Here is a 20,051-nt window from a genome sequence, read left to right as displayed (position 1 = left end):
TTTATCCAATAATGATCACAATATGATCAAACTCAACATTAAGTTTGAAAAGGAGAAACACAGCACAGTTCCTAAGACTCTAGATTTTGGTAAGGCTAACTTAAATGGGATGAGGCAGAGACTGACGACATCAAATTGGTCAAAAACATTAGATAAATCCACACATGAACATTGGGAGGTGTTCAAAATGAATTTAGTTTAATACAGGACCAGTATATACCCCGAATGGACAACAGCTTTACTTACCAAATAAAACAGCCTTGATCAACAAAAGTAGTGAGAGATAACAGAACTAAAGAAAATAGCAAACAAAAGTGCAAAGAATAATGTATATCCAGGGAACTGGGAGAGAAATAAAGAATAGAAAAGGAAGAGAAAAAATAGCAAGAGCTGATAGAACAAAGAACAGTACAGCACAGGAACAGGCCATTCGGCCCTCCAAGCCTGAGCCGATCTTGATGCCTGCCAAAACTAACTCCTTCTGCACTTCCGGGGCCCATATCCCTCTATTCCCTTCCTATTCATATATTTGTCAAGATGTCTCTTAAACGTCGCTATCGTATCTGCTTCCACCACCTCCCCTGGCAGCAAGTTCCAGGCACTCACCACCCTCTGCGTAAAAAACTTGCCTCGCACATCTCCTCTAAACTTTGCCCCTCGCACCTTAAACCTATGTCCCCTAGAAACTGACTCTTCCACCCTGGGAAAAGGCTTCTGACTATCCACTCTGTCCATGCCACTTATAACTTTGTAAACCTCTATCATGTCACCCCTCCACCTCCATCGTTCCAGTGAAAACAATCAGAGTTTATCCAACCTCTCCTCATAGCTAATGCCCTCCAGACCTGGCAACATCCTGGTAAACCTCCTCTGTACCCTCTCCAAAGCCTCCACGTCCTTCTGGTAGTGTGGCGACCAGAATTGCACGCAATATTCTAAGTGTGTGGCCTAACTAAGGTTCTGTACAGCTGCAGCATGACTTGCCAATTTTTATACTCTATGCCCCGACCGATGAAGGCAAGCATGCCAAATGCCTTCTTGACTACCTTATCCACCTGCGTTGCCACTTTCAGTGACCTGTGGACCTGTACGCCCAGATCTCTCTGCCTGTCAATACTCCTAAGGGTTCTGCCATTTACTGTATACCTCCCACCTGCAATAGACCTTCCAAAATGCATTACCTCACATTTGTCCGGATTAAACTCCATCTGCCATTTCTCCGCCCAAGTCTCCAACCGATCTATATCCTGCTGTATCCTCTGACAATCTTCATCATTATCTGCAACTCCACCAACCTTTGTGTCGTCCGCAAACTTACTAATCAGACGAGCTACATTTTCCTCCAAATCATTTATATATACTACAAACAGCAAAGGTCCCTGCACTGATCCCTGCGGAACACCAATAGTCACGTCCCTCCATTCAGAAAACCACCCATCCACTGTTACCCTCGGTCTTCTGTGACCGAGCCAGTTCTGTATCCATCTTGCCAGCTCACCTCTGATCCCGTGTGACTTCACCTTTTGCACCAGTCTGCCATGCGGGACCTTGTCAAAGGCTTTACTGAAGTCCATATAGACAACATCCACTGCCCTTCCTTCATCAATCATCTTTATCACTTCCTCAAAAAACTCAATCAAATTAGTAAGACCTCCCCTTCACAAAACCATGCTGCCTCTCGCTAATAAGTTCGTTTGTTTCCAAATGGGAGTAAATCCTGTCCCGAAGAATCCTCTCTAATAGTTTCCCTACCACTGACGCAAGGCTCACCGACCTATAATTTCCTGGATTATCCTTGCCATCCTTCTTAAACAAAAGGAACAACATTGGCTATTCTCCAGTCCTCTGGGACCTCACCTGCAGCCAATGAGGATGCAAAGATTTCTGTCAAGGCCCCAGCAATTTCTTCCCTTGCCTCCCTCAGTATTCTAGGGTAGATCCCATCAGGCCCTGGGGACTTATCTACCTTAATGCTTTGCAAGACACCCAACACCTCCTCCTTTTTGATAATGAGATGACTGACACTCCCTTCCCTAGGCTCATTATCCACCAAGTCCTTCTCTTTGGTAAATACTGATGCAAAGTACTCATTTAGTACCTCGCCCATTTCCTCTGGCTCCACACATAGTTTCCCTTCTCTGTCCTTGAGCGGGCCAACCCTTTCCCTGGTTACCCTCTTGCTCTTTATATATGTATAAAAAGCCTTGGGATTTTCCTTAATCCTGTTTGCCAATGACTTTTCATGACCCCTTTTAGCCCTAACTCCTTGCTTAAGTTCTTTCCTACTGTCTTTATATTCCTCAAGTGCTTCGTCTGTTCCTAGCCTTCCAGCCCTTACGAATGCTTCCTTTTTCTTTTTGACTAGGCTCACAATATCCCGTATTATCCAAGCTTCCCGAAACTTGCCAAACTTATCCTTCTTCCTCACAGGAACATGCTGGTCCTGGATTCTAATCAGCTGACGTTTGAAAGACTCCCACATGTCAGATGTTGATTTACCCCCAAACAGCCACCCCCAATCTAAATTCTTCAGTTCCTGCCTAATATTGTTATAATTAGCCTTCCCCCAATTTAGCACCTTCACCCGGGGACTACTCTTATCCTTATCCACAAGTACCTTAAAACTTATGGAATTATGGTCACTGCTCCCGAAATGCACCCCCACTGTAACTTCGACCACCTGGTCGGGCTCATTCCACAATACCAGGTCCAGAATGGCCCCATCCCTAGTTGGACTATCTACATACTGTTTCAAGCAGCCCTCCTGCATGCTCCTCACAAATTCTGCCCCATCCAAGCCCCTAGCACTAAGTGAGTCCCAGTCAATATTGGGGAAGTTAAAATCACCCACCACTACAACCCTGTTACCTTTACATCTTTCCAAAATCTGTCTACATATCTGCTCCTCTACCTCCCGCTGGCTGTTGGGAGGCCTGTAGTCAACCCCCAACATCGTGACTGCACCCTTCCTATTCCTGAGCTCCACCCATATTGCCTTGCTGCATGACCCCTCTGAGGTGTCCTCCTGCAGTACAGCTGTAATATTCTCCTTAACCAGTAATGCAACTCCCCCACCCCATTTACATCCCCCTCTATCCCGTCTGAAGCTTCTAAAGCCTGGAACATTTAGCTGCCAATCCTGCCCTTCCCTCAACCAAGTCTCTGTAATAGCAACATCATCATATTTCCAAGTATTAATCCAAGCTCTAAGTTCATCTGCCTTACCCGTTATACTTCTCGCATTGAAACAAATGCACTTCAGACCACCAGTCCCGCTGTGCTCAGCAACATCTCCCTGCCTGCTCTTCCTCTTAGTCCTACTGGCCTTATTTACTATGTCCTCCTCATTTACTTCACCAGCTGTCCTACTGCTCTGGTTCCCACCCCTCTGCCACACTAGTTTAAACCCTCCCGAGTGACGCTAGCAAGCCTTGCAGCCAGGATATTAGTGCCCTTCCAGTTTAGATGCAACCCGTCCTTCTTGTACAGGTCCCATCTGTCCCTGAAGAGAGCCCATTGGTCCAGATATCTGAAACCCTCCCTTCTACACCAGCTGCTCAGCCACGTGTTTAGCTGCACTATTTTCCTATTTCTAGCCTCACTGGCACGTGGCACAGGAAGTAATCTAGAGATGAAAGAGAATACAAAGAGAAACATCTGAGAAAAATCAAAATTAACACACACAGGGCTGAATTTCCTCAGCCCCCTAGGGACGGGCAGGAAGGTGGAAGGGCCCATTAAATTGCAAGGGAAGATGGCAGGGGGGGGGTTGGGGGTAGAGCGCCCGTTCCCTTCCTGATGCCATTCAAGTTAGTCGGGGGCCACTTAAGGGCCTCATCCCGCCACCAATGGCAAGGGTTGGGGGCAGGGTGTGGGCGGAAATTGGGGCCTCTGCCACGTGAGGAAGTCTCCCAATAATACCAGGCGGCCTCCTGCTTGGGCAATCTGTGGCCCATGGAGGCCACCCCTAAGCCAACAGCACCCCCCACGCCACCCAACCCTTCGCCAGTGCCTGCTTGACAGGCCCCAGCAAGCTCGCCCGCACTTACCACCTCTCCAGGGCTCCAGCATTACTCTTGGTCCTACTGCAGTTCCAGCAGTGGCAACATGCCCAGCGCTGCTGCTGGGACTGCTGAGCTGCCAGCCCTTAAAAGGATGGGGAGCCCCGGCGTCAGGCAGTTAATTGCCTGAGGTCCATTAAATGCAGCCGGGGATCCCCAAAAGGTAGAGGCAGGGTTCTCCTCACCTTTCAGGCCCAGTGTCGCAACCCCTGCTAGCTGCATAAAGTTCAGCCCACAGTTTGTAACCATTATATTTGAAGACAAAGGGTATTCAAGGATGATGTGTGTCCTTGAAAAACAGATGCAGGTAATATTGCAAATGAAAATAAGGAAATGAAAGACTAGTTGACTTTGCATCAGTCTTCACATTAGAGGAAGAGGGTCATATACCCAACATTCCAGGAGAACTAATAACAAATCATGAACCGGAACTCACTAAAGTTAACAGAAGCAAGAAAACAGTATTCGACAAACATAATAGCACTAAAGACAGAGATCCACAGGACCTGATGGTTTCCACCTCAATTTTAAAGAAAGTAGGTGAGGAAATAGCCGGTACTTTATAATTTTCCAAAGCGCTCCCGATTCAGGAATTGTCCCTTTAGAGATTGGAAAATTACTAATGTAACTCCATTATTTTAAAGAAAGTTATGTAACAGAAACCAGCAAGTTATCGGCCAGTTTGCCTAACATCTGTTACAAGGAAGTTATTGGAATCTATAATTAAGAACAAAGTGACTGAGCACTTAAAAGAAATTTGAGCTGATTAGAGAGAGAGCCAACAAGTCATCGACCTTAGTTTCTCGCTCCACAGATGCTGCCAAACCCGCTATTTCCAGCATTTTCAGTTTTTATTTCTGATTTCCAGCATCTGCGGTATTTTGCTTTTGGATTTGTAAAGGGTAGGTCATGTCCAACAAACCTATTTGAATTTTTTTGAGGAAGTAACTAAAAAGTAGTAGATAGGGGAATGTCTATGGATGTAATTTATATCAACTTCCAGAATACAATCGATAAGGTTCCACATAACCAACTAGAGAAAAGGCCATCCTAGACTGGGTATCGTGTAATGAGAAAGGATTAGTTAACAATCTAGTTGTGTGGGATCCCTTGGGGAAGAGTGACCATAACATGCTAGAATTCTTCATTAAGATGGAGAGTGAGAGAGTTGATTCCGAGACTAGGGTTCTGAATCTAAACAAAAGAAACAATGAAGGTATGAGGCACAAGTTGGCTATGATAGATTGGGGAACATTGCTTAAAGGGTTGACAGTGGCTAGGCAATGGCTAGCATTTAAAGAGCGCATGGATGAATTACAACAATTGTTCATTCCTGTCTGGCGCAAAAATGAAACAGGAAGGGTGGCTCAACCGTGGCTTACAAAAGAAATTAGGGATAGTATTAGATCCAAGGAGGAGAAATATAAAATGGCCAGAACAAGCAGCAAACTTGAGGATTGGGAGCAGTTTAGAATTCAGCAAAGGAGGACAAAGGAATTGATTAAGAAGGGGAAAATAGAGTATGAGAGTAAGCTTGCAGAGAACATAAAAACTGACTGTAAAAGCTTCTATAGATATGTGAAGAGAAAAAGATTAGTGAAGACAAATGTGGGTCCCTTACAGTCAGAAACGGGGGAATTTATAATGGGGAACAAAGAAATGGCAGCCCAATTAAATACATACTTTGGTTCTGTCTTCACAAAGGAGGACACAAATTACCTCCCAGAAATGTTGCAGAACATAGGGTCTAGTGAGAAGGAGGAACTGTATAAAATTAGTATTAGCAGGGAAATTATGGGATTGAAGGCCGATAAATCCCCAGGGCCTGATAATCTACATCCAAGAGTTCTTAAGGAAGTGGCCCTAGAAATAGTAGATGCATTGCTGGTCATTTTCCAAAATTCTATAGACTCTGGAACAGTTCCAATGGATTGGAGGGTAGCTAATGTAACCCCACTATTTAAAAAGGAGGTAGAGAGAAAACAGGGAAGCATTGACCGGTAAACCTGACATCAGTAGTGGGGAAAATGCTAGAGTCCATTATAAAAGATGTAATAGCAGAGCACTTGGAAAACAATGACAGGATCGGACAAAATCAACATGGATTTACGAAAGGGAAATCATACTTGACAAATCTACTGGAATTTTTTGAGGATGTAACTAGATAAGGGAACAGATAAAGGGAGAAACAGTGGATGTGGTGTATTTGGACCTACAGAAAGGTTTCAATAAGGTCTCACATGAGATTAGCATGCAAAATTAAAGCACATGGGATTGGGAGTAAGCTACTGACATGGATAGAGAACTGGTTGGCAGACAGGAAACAAAGAGTAGGAATAAACAGGTATTTTTCCGAGTGGCAGGCAGTGACTAGTGGGGTACCGCAGGGATCAGTGCTAGGACCCCAGTTATTCACTATATTAGTGATATAGATGAGGGAATGAAATGTAATATATCCAAGTTTGCAGACGACACAAAGCTGGGTGGGAGTGTGAGCTGTGAGGAGGATGCAGAGAAGCTCCAGTGTGATGTGGACGGGTTGAGTGAGTGGGCAAATACATGACAGATGCAGTATAATGTGGATAAATGTGAGGTTATCCACTTTGGTAGCAAAAAACAGAAAGGCAGATTATTACCTGAACGGCGATAGATTGGGAAAGAGGGAGGTGCAGCAAGACCTGGGTGTCCTTGTGCAACAGTCGTTGAAAGTAAGCACGCAGGTGCAACAGGCAATTTAGGCGGCAAATGGTATGTTGGCCTTCATAGCGAGAGAATTCAAGTACAGGAGCAAGGATGTCTTGCTGCAATTATACAAGGCCTTGGTGAGACCACATCTGGAGTATTGTGTGCAGTTTTGGTCTCCTCATCTGAGGAAGAACGTTCTTGCTATGGAGGGAGTGCAGCGAAGGTTCACCAGACTGACTCCTGGGATGGATGGACTGACGTATGAAGAGAGATTGGATCGATTAGGCTTGTATTCGCTATAGTTTAGAAGAATGAGCGGTGATCGCACAGAATCCTACAAAATCCTAACAGGACTGGGCAGACTAGATGCAGCACAGATCTTCCCAATGGCAAGGAAGTCCAGGACCAGGGGTCACAGTCTAAGGATAAGGGGTAAGCCATTTAGGACTGAGATGAGGAGAGATTTCTTCACCCAGAGAGTGGTGAACCTGTGGAATTCTCTACCACGGAAAGCAGTTGAGGCCAAATCATTAAATATATTCAGGAAAGAGTTAGATATAGTTCTTGGGGCTAATGGGATCAAAGGGATACGGGGAGAAAGCGGGAACAGGTTACTGAGTTTGGATGATCAGCCATGATTGTATTGAATGGTGGAGCAGGCTCGAAGGGCCGAATGGCCTACTCTGCTCCTATTTTTCTGTTTCTATAAGAGACTGTTAGCTAAAAGTAAAGCACATGGGCTTGAAAGAAAATTATTGACCTGGTTAGATTGTTTAAACAGAAGATGACGGAGTAGTATCTACTCAAATTGTAAAGAAGTCCCTAGCAGTGACCCTCAAGGATCTGTTCTGGGGTTTCAACTATTCAGTATACGAAAGACTTAGATAACAATAGAAAGCCATATATCTAAGTTTGCTGATAAAGATTACTGGCATAGTAAGTAGTGTAGATGGGACTGTAAAATTACAAAGAAACATTGGATAGATTAAGTGAGTGGGCAAAACTGACAGAGAATTCAACATTACGTTGAAATCCACCTGTCACAAAAAGCAGTAGATGCTAGTTCAATTCATAATTTTAAATGAGAGATTTTTTTTTTCGCCAAAGGTATTAAAGCTAAGGCAGGTAAATGGAGTTAGACTGCAAATCAGCCATGATCTCACTGAATGGCAGAACAGGCTAGAGAGGCTGAGTGTCCTTTTCCTGTCCCTACTTAGCAGGGTGCATTAGTGTGGGTGAGTTTGAGTAAAATGAGGTACAGAATGAGAAATAAAGATTGGATTTTAAAAAAGACCAAAAAAAAAAGTGAAAATGTAAAATTTGCCATTTTAAAAAAAAAGCTCTAACAATTTACTACATGCAGGAACGAGATTGAACAATTTAAATTGTTCATTCTGAGCTAGAGGTTGATCATCATTGCCACTAATAACATTAAAAGCTTGTGCTGTTAAGTTCCAGCTCTAACTTCCGGTGGTGAGTTTAATGGTCAATTAATGCGCAAATCCAGCAAGTTCTTAAAAATCCCGGGCATGCTAAGGGCAGGGAAAAGAGAACTTGGAGGCAATGAGGTCATCAAGCAAGTGGTGAACAGGGATTAGCTCAGGGATGTGTATAGTAGAGTTTTGAGATTTGGAGCATATGGAGGTTAGCAAGCAGAATATTGAAGAAGTCACAGGTAAGAGAGAATATTCGTGGTGACCAAGTCTTGTGCTTTAGGCAGTGAGGATACAGGAATAAAGGAATTCACTGAATTGGGAAAGAGTTAAGCATGTAACAAAAACAAGAAATGCTGGATTCACTCAGCAGGTCTGGCAGCATCTGTGGAAAGAGAAGCAGAGTTAACGTTTCGGGTCAGTGACCCTTCTTCCGAAGAAGGGTCACTGACCCGAAACGTTAACTCTGCTTCTCTTTCCACAGATGCTGCCAGACCTGCTGAGTGAATCCAGCATTTCTTGTTTTTGTTTCAGATTTCCAGCATCCGCAGTATTTTGCTTTTATTTAAGAGTTAAGCATGTAGCTGGAAAGTGAAGTTCGACAATGAGAGATTAGTCATTGGATGGCAGTTGAAGCAAACAAATGGGTCACACCTGAGGATGGGGTGATGATGACAGTTTTGAAAAGAGGGATAGCGCCTGAACAGTAAATTCCATTTTTAAAAATCAAAACACTGGGGCCAGCAAAAGTAGCTGAAAGGACAGCAGTTGGAAAGGGTGGGACCAAAGGGATGGGAATGAGTCTCACAGAAAAGGTGTGATTGGAGAAAGTTAAGTGGGAAGCGAGAGGGGATGTTAATCCTTAGGGAATGAGACAGGTGCAATGGTTAAGAGCAGCAGACTGGACAGTAATGAACATATATCCCCATCTGCCTAGATGTAACCCAGATTCCAAGACAATGCATGAATATATATTATATGTAAAAAATACACACTTGTATATACCATTCTAAACCCACATGAAAGGAGGCAGAACCACTATGGCAACCAATTGCGGCACTGAAACATATAGACCTTAAGGTCCTAGGATTGGTCCCTGATCTCCACTGAGTGAGCTGTTGCAGATAGCACCTGCAATTTGCCACAATGTCCCTGGTTAGAGAACTGAACAAGCATTTAGTACTGTTACGATTCCCACTGCTGATCGCAATCCAAATGGTTCAGCTCGAAATTGTGCAAACCCGGACACTAACAGATGTTTGTGATATGCTCCCACAATACAATAACCTACCAACACTCACTGCCTCCACACACTTTTTTTTATTCATTTATGGGATGTGGGCATCGCTGGCTATGCCAGCATTTATTGCTCATCCCCAATTGCCCTTGAGAAGGTAGTGGTGAGCTGCCTTCTTGAACCACTGCAGTCCATGTGGGCTAGGTACACCCACAGTGCTGTTAGGAAGGGAGTTCCAGGATTTTGACCCAGTGACAGAGAAGGAACGGCGATAAATTTCCAAGTCAGGATGGCGTGTGGCTTGGAGGGGAACTTGCAGGTGGTGGTGTTTCCAAGCAACTGCTACCCTCGTCTTTCTAGGTGGTAGAGGTCATGGGTTTGGAAGGTGCTATGTAAGGAGCCTTGGTGCATTGCTGGATAATGGTCTCTTGAATAAGGTACTAATTAGGCTTTGATTTGGACAATCTGGTTTTGAGATTCTTACAACAAATTCAGTTCTGATGAAAAGTCATCAACCTGAACTGTTTACTCAGTTTCTTTCTCCAGGCGCTGCCTGACCTGCTTAATATTTCTAACATCTTCTGGTTTTATTTCAGATTTCCAGCATCTGCGGCATTTTGCTTCTGGTTTTGTAACGATTTGATAATTGCGATATTTGAACACAGACAGAAAGGCGATGGATTTTTAAAGAAATATCCATGTGTGAAAGTTGAAAAAGGTGCGAATTGAACAAGGGAAGGCGGTGGCATTGTGTAATGTTACTAGACTAGTAATCTAGTAATGCTAATGCTCTGAGGGCATGGGTTCAAATCCCACCACGGCAGATGGTGAAATTTGAATTCCATTAATAAATCTGGAATTAAAAGCTGGTCTAATGGTGACCATGAAACCAGTCGATTGTTGTAAAAACCCATCTGGTTCACATGTGTCCTTTAACGTCCTTCCTTTAAGTTCGGAAATCTGCCGTCCTTACCTGGTCTGGCCTGCATGTGACTCCAGCCACTTAGGGCAATTATGCTGGCACAAAATGAATTTTTTTTTTAAAAGTGTGAATTTGAAAAAAGAACCACATCGCTAATAAGTAAGGGGCCCTTTTCCACACGTACACAATTAGTTCCTGTGTTGCATGCATATGATTACCCCCACCAACCTATTTCATGCACACACACATATCCATTTTAATAAGGCCCAGTTTGACTTTGAACACTGATGGCAGCATATCTCAGCAGGAGTCACTACTATGAAGGAAGGTGGTGCTGGTACATTACTAATCCAAAAGCAGTCATTTCTGGTGACATTTGGCAGTCTCACGACTACAGAGTTGGATCAGATCCATTGCAGTGAGAGCACGATACGTTATCCGGGAGAATGAAACACACTACAGGTGGAGTCGGAGAAAAAAACAGTATCCAGTTCCTCATACTATTAAAGTTAAAAATATTACTTACCTCCCCCTCTCAGGGTGTCTGGTCTGTTACTCCACCAACTCAACAGTTTGGCCATCATGATACAAACATTGTCACATAATCTTTAAATACATTCCAAATTCCTTGACTACGCGATTTTATCATCGATATTTTTCTGCAAAAGGAATGCGGTCTAAAATTTTGCAGGCTCCTAACTACGATTACCCTTCATTCCATTAATTTAATGAGTGCAAAGGTTCAGGGCTGGTTAAGGTAACTTTGACCTTATTTTAGTTCACTGGTGAAACCTGTGAGAATATTAAATTTGTGCAGAGTGCAGCTGGCAGGCTATCTTGGAACACAACTGATGTCGAGTAGTGGAGTCAGACCTCAAAGCAATGACATGTCAACAAGGGCATTTAAAAACAAAATCAAAATCATCCCAACTTCAGCAGCCTGCTCACACAACAGATTCCGCAGCTTATTTGGCGACATCTACAAATAAAACCCCTCAAAACTGAACCAGGACTCAGAAATCACAACCGACTAGAAAAGAAACCTAAACCGGCAGAACTGACCATTATAACGGAACTTCAGTTCATACATTCACCCAGAAAGACAAATATATACAAACCTGGTTTTAGTTCTCAATCTGTGCTGAAAATAAGACCAGAAGGAAAACAAATAATTGGACAGAAATACATATAAAAATATAAAACCAAATGAAATAAAATTAAGGCATTCCACCAACTGCCTGGGGTGTTGTTCTGTGTTTGGTTTCTACGGACGCACAGGTTTGGGCGGTCGAGTTTTAAAAGTCCCTCCAGTCGCTGCTCGCTCCTCCTCCCAGCTTCAACACTGGCTCAATCCGGTGGCTCATCGGACTCCACCCATCGCATAGAGGAGCGCAGAGGCTTTATAAATATTTTCAGCACAAAGTATTTCTCCCCTTGCAGAGAAAAGCAGATGGTAGAAATCTCTGCCCTGGCCCAAGCTCCAGCTGCCCACCCTCCCTCATAAAGTCGTGGGGGGGTGGGGGGGGTGCCTCTGTAACCTAGCAACCGCCGTCTCTCCCGCCCACCGGCCTGGGGCGGAATTTAACAACGAGCAGCAAAGAAAGTACAAGATGGTCCCGCCAACTGTCGGTCATTTAAAATACCCACTTCCTCGAAGCACAGCGCCACTGCTGGACAGGACCCGCAGCTCCACGGGAACTTCTTGCTGCTGAAAAAAACCCGAAGAAGGGTCACTGAGCTGAAACGGTAACTCTGCTTTTTTTTCCTCCACAGATGCTGCCAGACCTGCTGAGCATTTCCTATTTTTATTTCAGATTTCCAGCATCCGCAGTATTTTGCTTTGAATGACTTCTTTAGAACACTTCTTGCGACTGAGGTAGGAACATTTTGCTACTTTTGCTTTTTGTTAATCTTTCACATAATTCGATTTTGTGAATGATTTGATGCTGTGTTTAATAGAAATTAATGATCAATCTCACGTATTTAAAAATTCTGGTGTGAAGAATTTAGAGCCATTTTTTGCAATGGCAACCAGCATTTATATGGCACCTTTTTACGTAGAAAAAGGTCCCAAGGCGCTTCCTCAGAGAACTTTAAAAATTGATGCTGTGACAAAGGAGCCAATCTTAGAAGGGATGACAGCATTAGCTCAGTGGTTGTATTCTCGCCTTTTTTAGTCAGAAGTTCTACTCCAGCAACTTGAATACATAATTTCGGCTGATACTTAAGTGTAGTACATTACAGACTGTACGTAATAACATTGTGAGTGCAAGATTTTATAAGCTGTAGAAGTTTTGCTACAGTATAACAATTACATTACATTTTTAAGTTTATTGGTCATAAAATCATTAAATCTTTCAAAATAAGGAAAACGCACAACTCAACAAATTTCATATTCCTCACCTCTTTCTCTAACACAATGTTCTTTTCAGTGTCTCCATTTTCCAATGCATTCATGATATATTCTAACTGTATCTGCAGGAGTGAACAGTTGTCTGAAGTAGTTGGGAGATGAACAAATGGATCTAAAGAAACCATGAGAATCAGAGCTTCAGAAATACTCCATTAATCCTCATTGTTTCCTTTGTATCATGGCCCAGCATATGATTTTACTTTTAATTTTTTTCTTACCATTCATCATGAGTGCTGAGACTGAATAAACCTTAACTTTGACAGCTAGTTATCAACTCTGATTAGACAGATATCCTAATTTATGAAATTATGTCACATCTTGTTTGAAATTCGAACTGGAAAGTTTTAAGGTCTAAAAAAAGTAATCTGCTTCAATTCTGTTTTCTCCGTTTTTTTTTTTTCCCTCATGTTTTCTGTCAACAATTAGTTGCACAGCAGATTTGGATTAAAGGTTTTTTATTCTTTCATGGGATATGGGCATTTATGGGATATGGGCATTTCTGGCAAGGCCAGCATTTGTGGCCCATCTCTAATTGCCCTGACAACTGAGTGGCTTGCTAGGCCATTTCAGAGAGCAGTTAAGAGTCAACCACATTGCTGTGTGTTTGGAGTCACACATAGGCCAAACCAGGTAAGGACAGCAGATTTCCTTCCGTAAAGGACATTAGCGAACCAGATGGATTTTTACAACAATCAATGATGGTGTCATGAAACTATCACTGAGAGAAGCTTAATTAGTTGAACTTAAATACCACCAACTGCTATGGTGGGATATGAACCCATGTCCTCAGGACACTAGCTGTGGCCTCTGGATTACTAGCCCTAGTAACATTACCATTGAACCTCCATAACTCCCCTAATGTTGTCTAGTGATTTGGTACGTTTACAATATTGGCACAATGGTTTGTTGATGAGACACCGCCTTTGTGGTTTTTTTTTTAGAGAAATAACAGATGGAGCAACAGAGATGGCATTTTCTGTCCCCTTTTGTGATACTTAGCTTTAAGTGCCTGCATCTTTTGATTTTATCCATTAACCCTTGTAGGGCTGCTTGGCGGTTAAAATGGAGGGCCGGCATTTCCGCTGCATTCCCAACACATTTGACCATTTTAAGTAAGATGTTAACCCATTTAAAACAAAACAAGTTAATGCCTGCATTAAAATAGCATGCAGATGTCGTAAAATGTGATAAGCATTCATCCATTATAATCAGCATTATTATCCATTATTCTCTCAAGGGCAATTAAGGATGGGCAATAAATGTTTTTGTCAAGATGCCTCTTAAACGTCTCTATGGTACCTGCTTCCACCACCTCCCCCGGCAACAAGTTCCAGGCACTCACCACCCTCTGTGTTAAGAACTTGCCTCTCACATCCCCTCTAAACTTTGCCCCTCTCACCTTAAACCTATGTCCCCTAGTAACTGACTCTTCCACCCTGGGAAAAAGCTTCTGACTATCCACTCTGTCCATGCCGCTTATAACTTTGTAAACCTCTATCATGTCACCCCTCCACCTCCGTCGTTCCAGTGAAAACAATCCGAGTTTATCCAACCTCTCCTCATAGCTAATGCCCTCCAGACCAGGCAACATCCTGGTAAACCTCTTCTGTACCCTCTCCAAAGCCTCCACGTCCTTCTGGTAGTGTGGCGACCAGAATTGCACGCAATATTCTAAGTGTGGCCTAACTAAAGTTCTGTACAGCTGCAATTGGGGGCAATTTTAACTGGCACATGGTTTCAGGCAGGTGATTGAGGGGGTGGCAGTGAATGGCAAGCTCACCTTACATCATTACTGTCACACCATATTGATTTTAACTGCGGGGCCTCATTTTCAGCCAATTGGTGGGCTACCCAATCAATTGCCTAGGGAATGGGCAGACCACCCACTTGGAGGGGCTGGATTTCCAGTGCATCTCCAGAGACCTATTTAAAGCTTGAATGTACCTCTTAAAGGGAGGTTGCATTCACTTCTTGGAGATTGCTACCTTTTACTGGACTGCAGCAAAGTGGTGATTGTGAATCAGAAACAAGCTCCCAGTTCCCTGACAGCTCTTTGGAGGTCCTAGTGAAAGAGGTGAGGGCATGGAGGGATGCTCTTTTTCCAATGAATGGGCAGAAGATTCCAAAGGCCAGTGTCCAACAGGTCTGGCGAGAAATGGTTGAGCTTCGTAGGTCAAGGAGTGTCATTCCCACGATCTGGATTCAAAGTAGAAAAAAAGTTGTGACCTAACTAAAGTAGCAAGGATAAGGTGATTTAGAGCTTTGGATCAGAAATTGGCTAGCTGAAAGAAGACAGAGGGTGGTGGTTGATGGCAAATGTTCATTCTGGAGTTTAGTTACTAGTGGTGTACCGCAAGGATCTGTTTTGGGGCCACTGCTGTTTGTCATTTTTATAAATGACCTGGAAGAGGGTGTACAAGGGTGGGTTAGTAAATTTGCGGATGACACGAAGGTCGGTGGAGTTGTGGATAGTGCCGAAGGATGTTGTAGGGTACAGAGGGACATAGATAGGCTGCAGAGCTGGGCTGAGAGATGGCAAATGGAGGTTAATGTGGAAAAGTGTGAGGTGATTCACTTTGGAAGGAGTAACAGGAATGCAGAGTACTGGGCTAATGGGAAGATTCTTGGTAGTGTAGATGAACAGAGAGATCTTGGTGTCCAGGTACATAAATCCCTGAAAGTTGCTACCCAGGTTAATAGGGCTGTTAAGAAGGCATATGGTGTGTTAGCTTTTATTAGTAGGGGGATCGAGTTTCGGAGCCACGAGGTCATGCTGCAGCTGTACAAAACTCTGGTGAGGCAGCACCTGGAGTATTGCGTGCAGTTCTGGTCACCGCATTATCGGAAGGATGTGGAAGCTTTGGAAAGGGTGCAGAGGAGATTTACTAGGATGTTGCCTGGTATGGAGGGAAGGTCTTATGAGGAAAGGCTGAGGGACTTGATGTTGTTTTCGTTGGAGAGAAGGAGGAGGAGAGGTGACTTAATAGAGACATATAAGATAATCAGAGGGTTAGATAGGGTGGATAGTGAGAGTCTTTTTCCTCAGATGGTGATGGCAAACACGAGGGGACATAGCTTTAAGTTGAGGGGTGATAGATATAGGACAGATGTCAGAGGTAGTTTCTTTACTCAGAGAGTAGTACGGGTGTGGAACGCCCTGCCTGCAACAGTAGTAGACTCGCCAACTTTAAGGGCATTTAAGTGGTCATTGGATAGACATATGGATGAAAATGGAATAGTGTAGGTCAGATGGTTTCACAGGTCGGTGCAACATCGAGGGCCAAAGGGCCTGTACTGCGCTGTAATGTTCTAATTCTAATTCTAAAGTACAAGTCTTCATTTCTCTATCTCTCTACATAACACCTGACAACAGCCCTCCCCCCATCCCCCGATTCTCCTGCACTCTGAACATGTTTATCCCCTGCTCCACATTCCTTCTCCACCAATCTCACAGAGACACTGTACAACCTCTCCTCATTCCAAACACAAACACATCTCTTACTTTTTGCCTTCACAGCAGGCACTAATATTCTTATCTTACATGGTAACAATTGCAGGACAAGGAAGACTCCTTTCTCACCACACTCGAGCGAGGGGTAGGCGGTGGCGTAGTGGTATTATCACTGGACTAGGAACCGAGAGACCCAGGGTATTTCTCTGGGGACATGGGTTCGAATCCCACCACACCAGGAGGTGGAATTAAAAGCTAGTCTAATGATGGCCATGAAACCATTGTCGATTGTCGTAAAAACCCATCTGGTTCACTAATATCCTTTAGCGAAAGAAATCTGCTGTCCTTACCTGGTCTGGCCTACATGTGACTCCAGACCCACAGCAATGTGGTTAACTCTTACATGCCCTCTGAAATGGCCTAGCAAGTCATTCAGTTGTACCTAACCGCTATGAAGTCAATAAAAAGGAATGAAACCGGATGGACCACCCGGCATCGACCTAGGCACCGGAAACGACAACGGCAAACCCAGCCCTGTCGACCCTGCAAAGTCCTCCTTACTAACATCTGGGGGCTTGTGCCCAAGTTGGGAGAGCTGTCCCACAGACTAGTCAAGCAACAGCCTGACATAGTCATACTCACAGAAACATACATTACAGACAATGTCCCAGATACTGCAATCACTATCCTTGGGTATGTCCTGTCCCACCGGCAGGACAGACCCACCAGAGGTGGTAGCACAGTGGTATACAGTAGGGAGGGAGTTGCCCTGGGAGTCCTCAACATCGACTCCGGACCCCATGAAGTCTCATGACATCAGGTCAAACATGGGCGAGGTAACCTCCTACTGATTACCACCTACCGCCCTCCCTCAGCTGATGACTCAGTACTCCACCATGTTGAACACCACTTGGAGGAAGCACTGAGGGTGGCAAGGGCATAAAATGTACTCTGGGTGGGGGACTTCAATGTCCATCATCAAGAGTGGCTCAGTAGCACCACTACTGACCGAGCTGGCCGAGTCCTAAAGGACATAGCTGCTAGACTGGGTCTGCGGCAGGTGGTGGGGGAACCAACACGAGGGAAAAATATACTTGACCTTGTCCTCACCGATCTGCCTGCTGCAGATGCTTCTGTCCATGACTGTATTGGTAGGAGTGACCACCGCACAGTCATTGTGGAGACAAAGCCCCGCCTTCACATTGAGGATACCGTCCATCGTGTTGTGTGGCACTATCATCATACTAAATGGGATAGATTTCGAACAGATCTAGCAATGCAAAACTGGGCATCCATGAGGCGCTGTGGGCCATCAGCAGCAGCAGAATTGTACTCAACCACAATCTGTAACCTCATGACCCGGCATATCTATCACTCTACCATTACCATCAAGCCAGGAGACCAACCCTGGTTCAATGAAGAGTGCAGGAGGGCATGCCAGGAGCAACACTATGCATACCTCAAAATGAGGTGTCAACCTGGTGAAGCTACAACACAGGACTATCTACGTGCCAAACTGCGTAAGCAGCATGTGATAGACAAAGCTAAGTGATCCCATAACCAACGGATCAGATCTAAGCTCTGCAGTCCTGTCACATCCAGCCATGAATGATTATGATTGATTAGAGATACAGCACTGAAACAGGCCCTTCGGCCCACCGAGTCTGTGCCGAACATCAACCACCCATTTATACTAATCCTACACTAATCCCATATTTCTAGCAAACATCCCCACCTGTCCCTATATTTCCCTACCACCTACTTATACTAGTGACAATTTATAATGGCCAATTTACCTATCAACCTGCAAGTCTTTTGGCTTGTGGGAGGAAACCGGAGCACCCGGAGAAAACCCACGCAGACACAGGGAGAACTTGCAAACTCCACACAGGCAGTACCCGGAATCGAACCCGGGTCCCTGGAGCTGTGAGGCTGCGGTGCTAACCACTGCGCCACTGTGCCGCCCTGGTGGACAATTAAACAACTAACTGGAGGAGGTGGCTCCACAGATATCCCCATACTCAATAATGGGGGAGCCCAGCACATCAGTGCGAAAGATAAGGCTGAAGCATTTGCAACAATCTTCAGCCAGAAGTGCCGAGTTGATGATCCATCTCGGTCTCCTGCTGAAGTCCCCAGCATCACAGATGCCAGACTTCAGCCAATTCGATTCACTCCGCGTGATATCAAGAAACGACTGAAGGCACTGGATACTGCAAAAGCTATGGGCCCTGGCAATATTCCGGCAATAGTACTGAAGACCTGTGCTCCAGAACTTGCCGTGCCCCTAGCCAAGCTGTTCCAGTACAGCTACAACACTGGCATCTACCCTGCAATGTGGAAAATTGCCCAATTATGTCCTGCACACAAAAAGCAGGAGAAATCCAACCCGGCCAATTACCGCCCTATCAGCCTACTCTCAATCATCAGTAAAGTGATGGAAGGTGTCATCAACAGTGCCATCAAGCGGCACTTGCTTAGCAATAACCTGCTTAGTGACGCTCAGTTTGGGTTCCGCCAGGGCCACTCAGCTCCTGACCTCATTACAGCCTTGGTTCAAACATGGACAAAAGAGCTGAACTCAAGAGGTGAGGTGAGAGTGACTGCCCTTGACATCAAGGCAGCATTTGAACGAGTATGGCATCAAGGAGCCCTAGCAAAACTGAGGTCAATGGGAATCAGGGAGAAAACCCTCCGCTGGCTGGAGTCATACCTAGCGCAAAAGAAGATGGTTGTGGTTGTTGGAGGTCAATCATCTGAGCTCCAGGACATCACTGCAGGCGTTCCTCAGGGTAGTGTCCTGGGCCCAACCATCTTCTGCTGCTTCATCAATGACCTTCCTTCAATCATAAGGTCAGAAGTGGGGATGTTCACTGATGATTGCACAATGTTCAGCATCATTCATGACTCCTCAGATACTGAAGCAGTCCGTGTAGAAATGCAGCAAGACCATATCCAGGCTTGGGCTGATAAGTGGCAAGTAACATTCGCGCCACACAAGTGCCAGGCAATGACCATCTCCAACAAGAGAGAATCTAACCATCTCACCTTGGCATTCAACAGCATTACCATCCCTGAATCCCCCACTATCAACATCCTAGGGGCTACCATTGACCAGAAACTGAACTGGAGTAGCCATATAAATACCGTGGCTACAAGAGCAGGTCAGAGGCTAGGAATCCTGAGGCGAGTAACTCACCTCCTGACTCCCCAAAGCCTGTCCACCATCTACAAGGCACAAGTCAGGAGTGTGATGGAATACTCTCCACTTGCCTGGATGGGTGCAGCTCCAACAACACTCAAGAAGCTCGACACCATCCAGGACAAAGCAGCCCTCTTGATTGGCAACCCATCTACAAACATTCACTCCCTGCATCACCGACGCACAGTGGCAGCAGTGTGTACCATCTACAAGATGCACTGCAGTAATGCACCAAGGCTCCTTAGGCAGCACCTTCCAAACCCGCGACCCCTACCAACTAGAAGGACAAGGGCAGCAAATACATGGGAACACCACCACCTGCAAGTTCCCCTCCAAGTCACACACCATCCTGACTTGGCACTATATCGCCGTTCCTTCACTGTCGCTGGGTCAAAATCCCGGAACTCCCTTCCTAACAGCACTGTGGGTATACCTACCCCAAATGGACTGCAGCGGTTTAAGATGGTAGCTCACCACCACCTTCTCAAGGGCAATTAGGGATGGGCAATAAATGCTGGCCTGGCCAGCGTCGCCCACATCCCATGAATGAATAAAAAAAAAAAGCCACTTTCTTTCCATTGAACACCTTTCTATCCTGATTGCAACTTCTTTCATCTTACTCTCAGCATATGCATTACATGGAGAAA

General features: G+C 44.8%; 1 protein-coding gene across 2 annotated transcripts in view; it reads right to left on the bottom strand.

Moving 5' to 3' along the window:
- The window catches only part of cep57l1 (centrosomal protein 57, like 1), a 95,132-nt gene that overhangs the window by 58,892 nt on the left and 16,189 nt on the right, over positions 1 to 20,051 (bottom strand). The window contains exons 4-5 of one of the 2 annotated variants that reach the window (XM_068027195.1): positions 14,737 to 14,947; positions 12,742 to 12,863 (exon numbers count right to left, since the gene is read on the bottom strand). The exons of the other annotated variant lie outside the window; for it this stretch is intronic. Coding sequence (XP_067883296.1) covers positions 12,742 to 12,863; positions 14,737 to 14,947 — 333 coding nt within the window. The remainder of the gene's footprint in view (positions 1 to 12,741; positions 12,864 to 14,736; positions 14,948 to 20,051) is intronic. 2 annotated transcript variants of the gene reach the window in all.

The sequence above is a fragment of the Heterodontus francisci genome, chromosome 3 (genome assembly GCF_036365525.1).
Source record: "Heterodontus francisci isolate sHetFra1 chromosome 3, sHetFra1.hap1, whole genome shotgun sequence".
Classification (NCBI taxonomy): Eukaryota; Metazoa; Chordata; class Chondrichthyes; order Heterodontiformes; family Heterodontidae; genus Heterodontus; species Heterodontus francisci.
The sequence above is the reverse complement of the archived record's forward strand: the minus strand, read 5'-3'. Positions and strand labels throughout refer to the sequence as shown.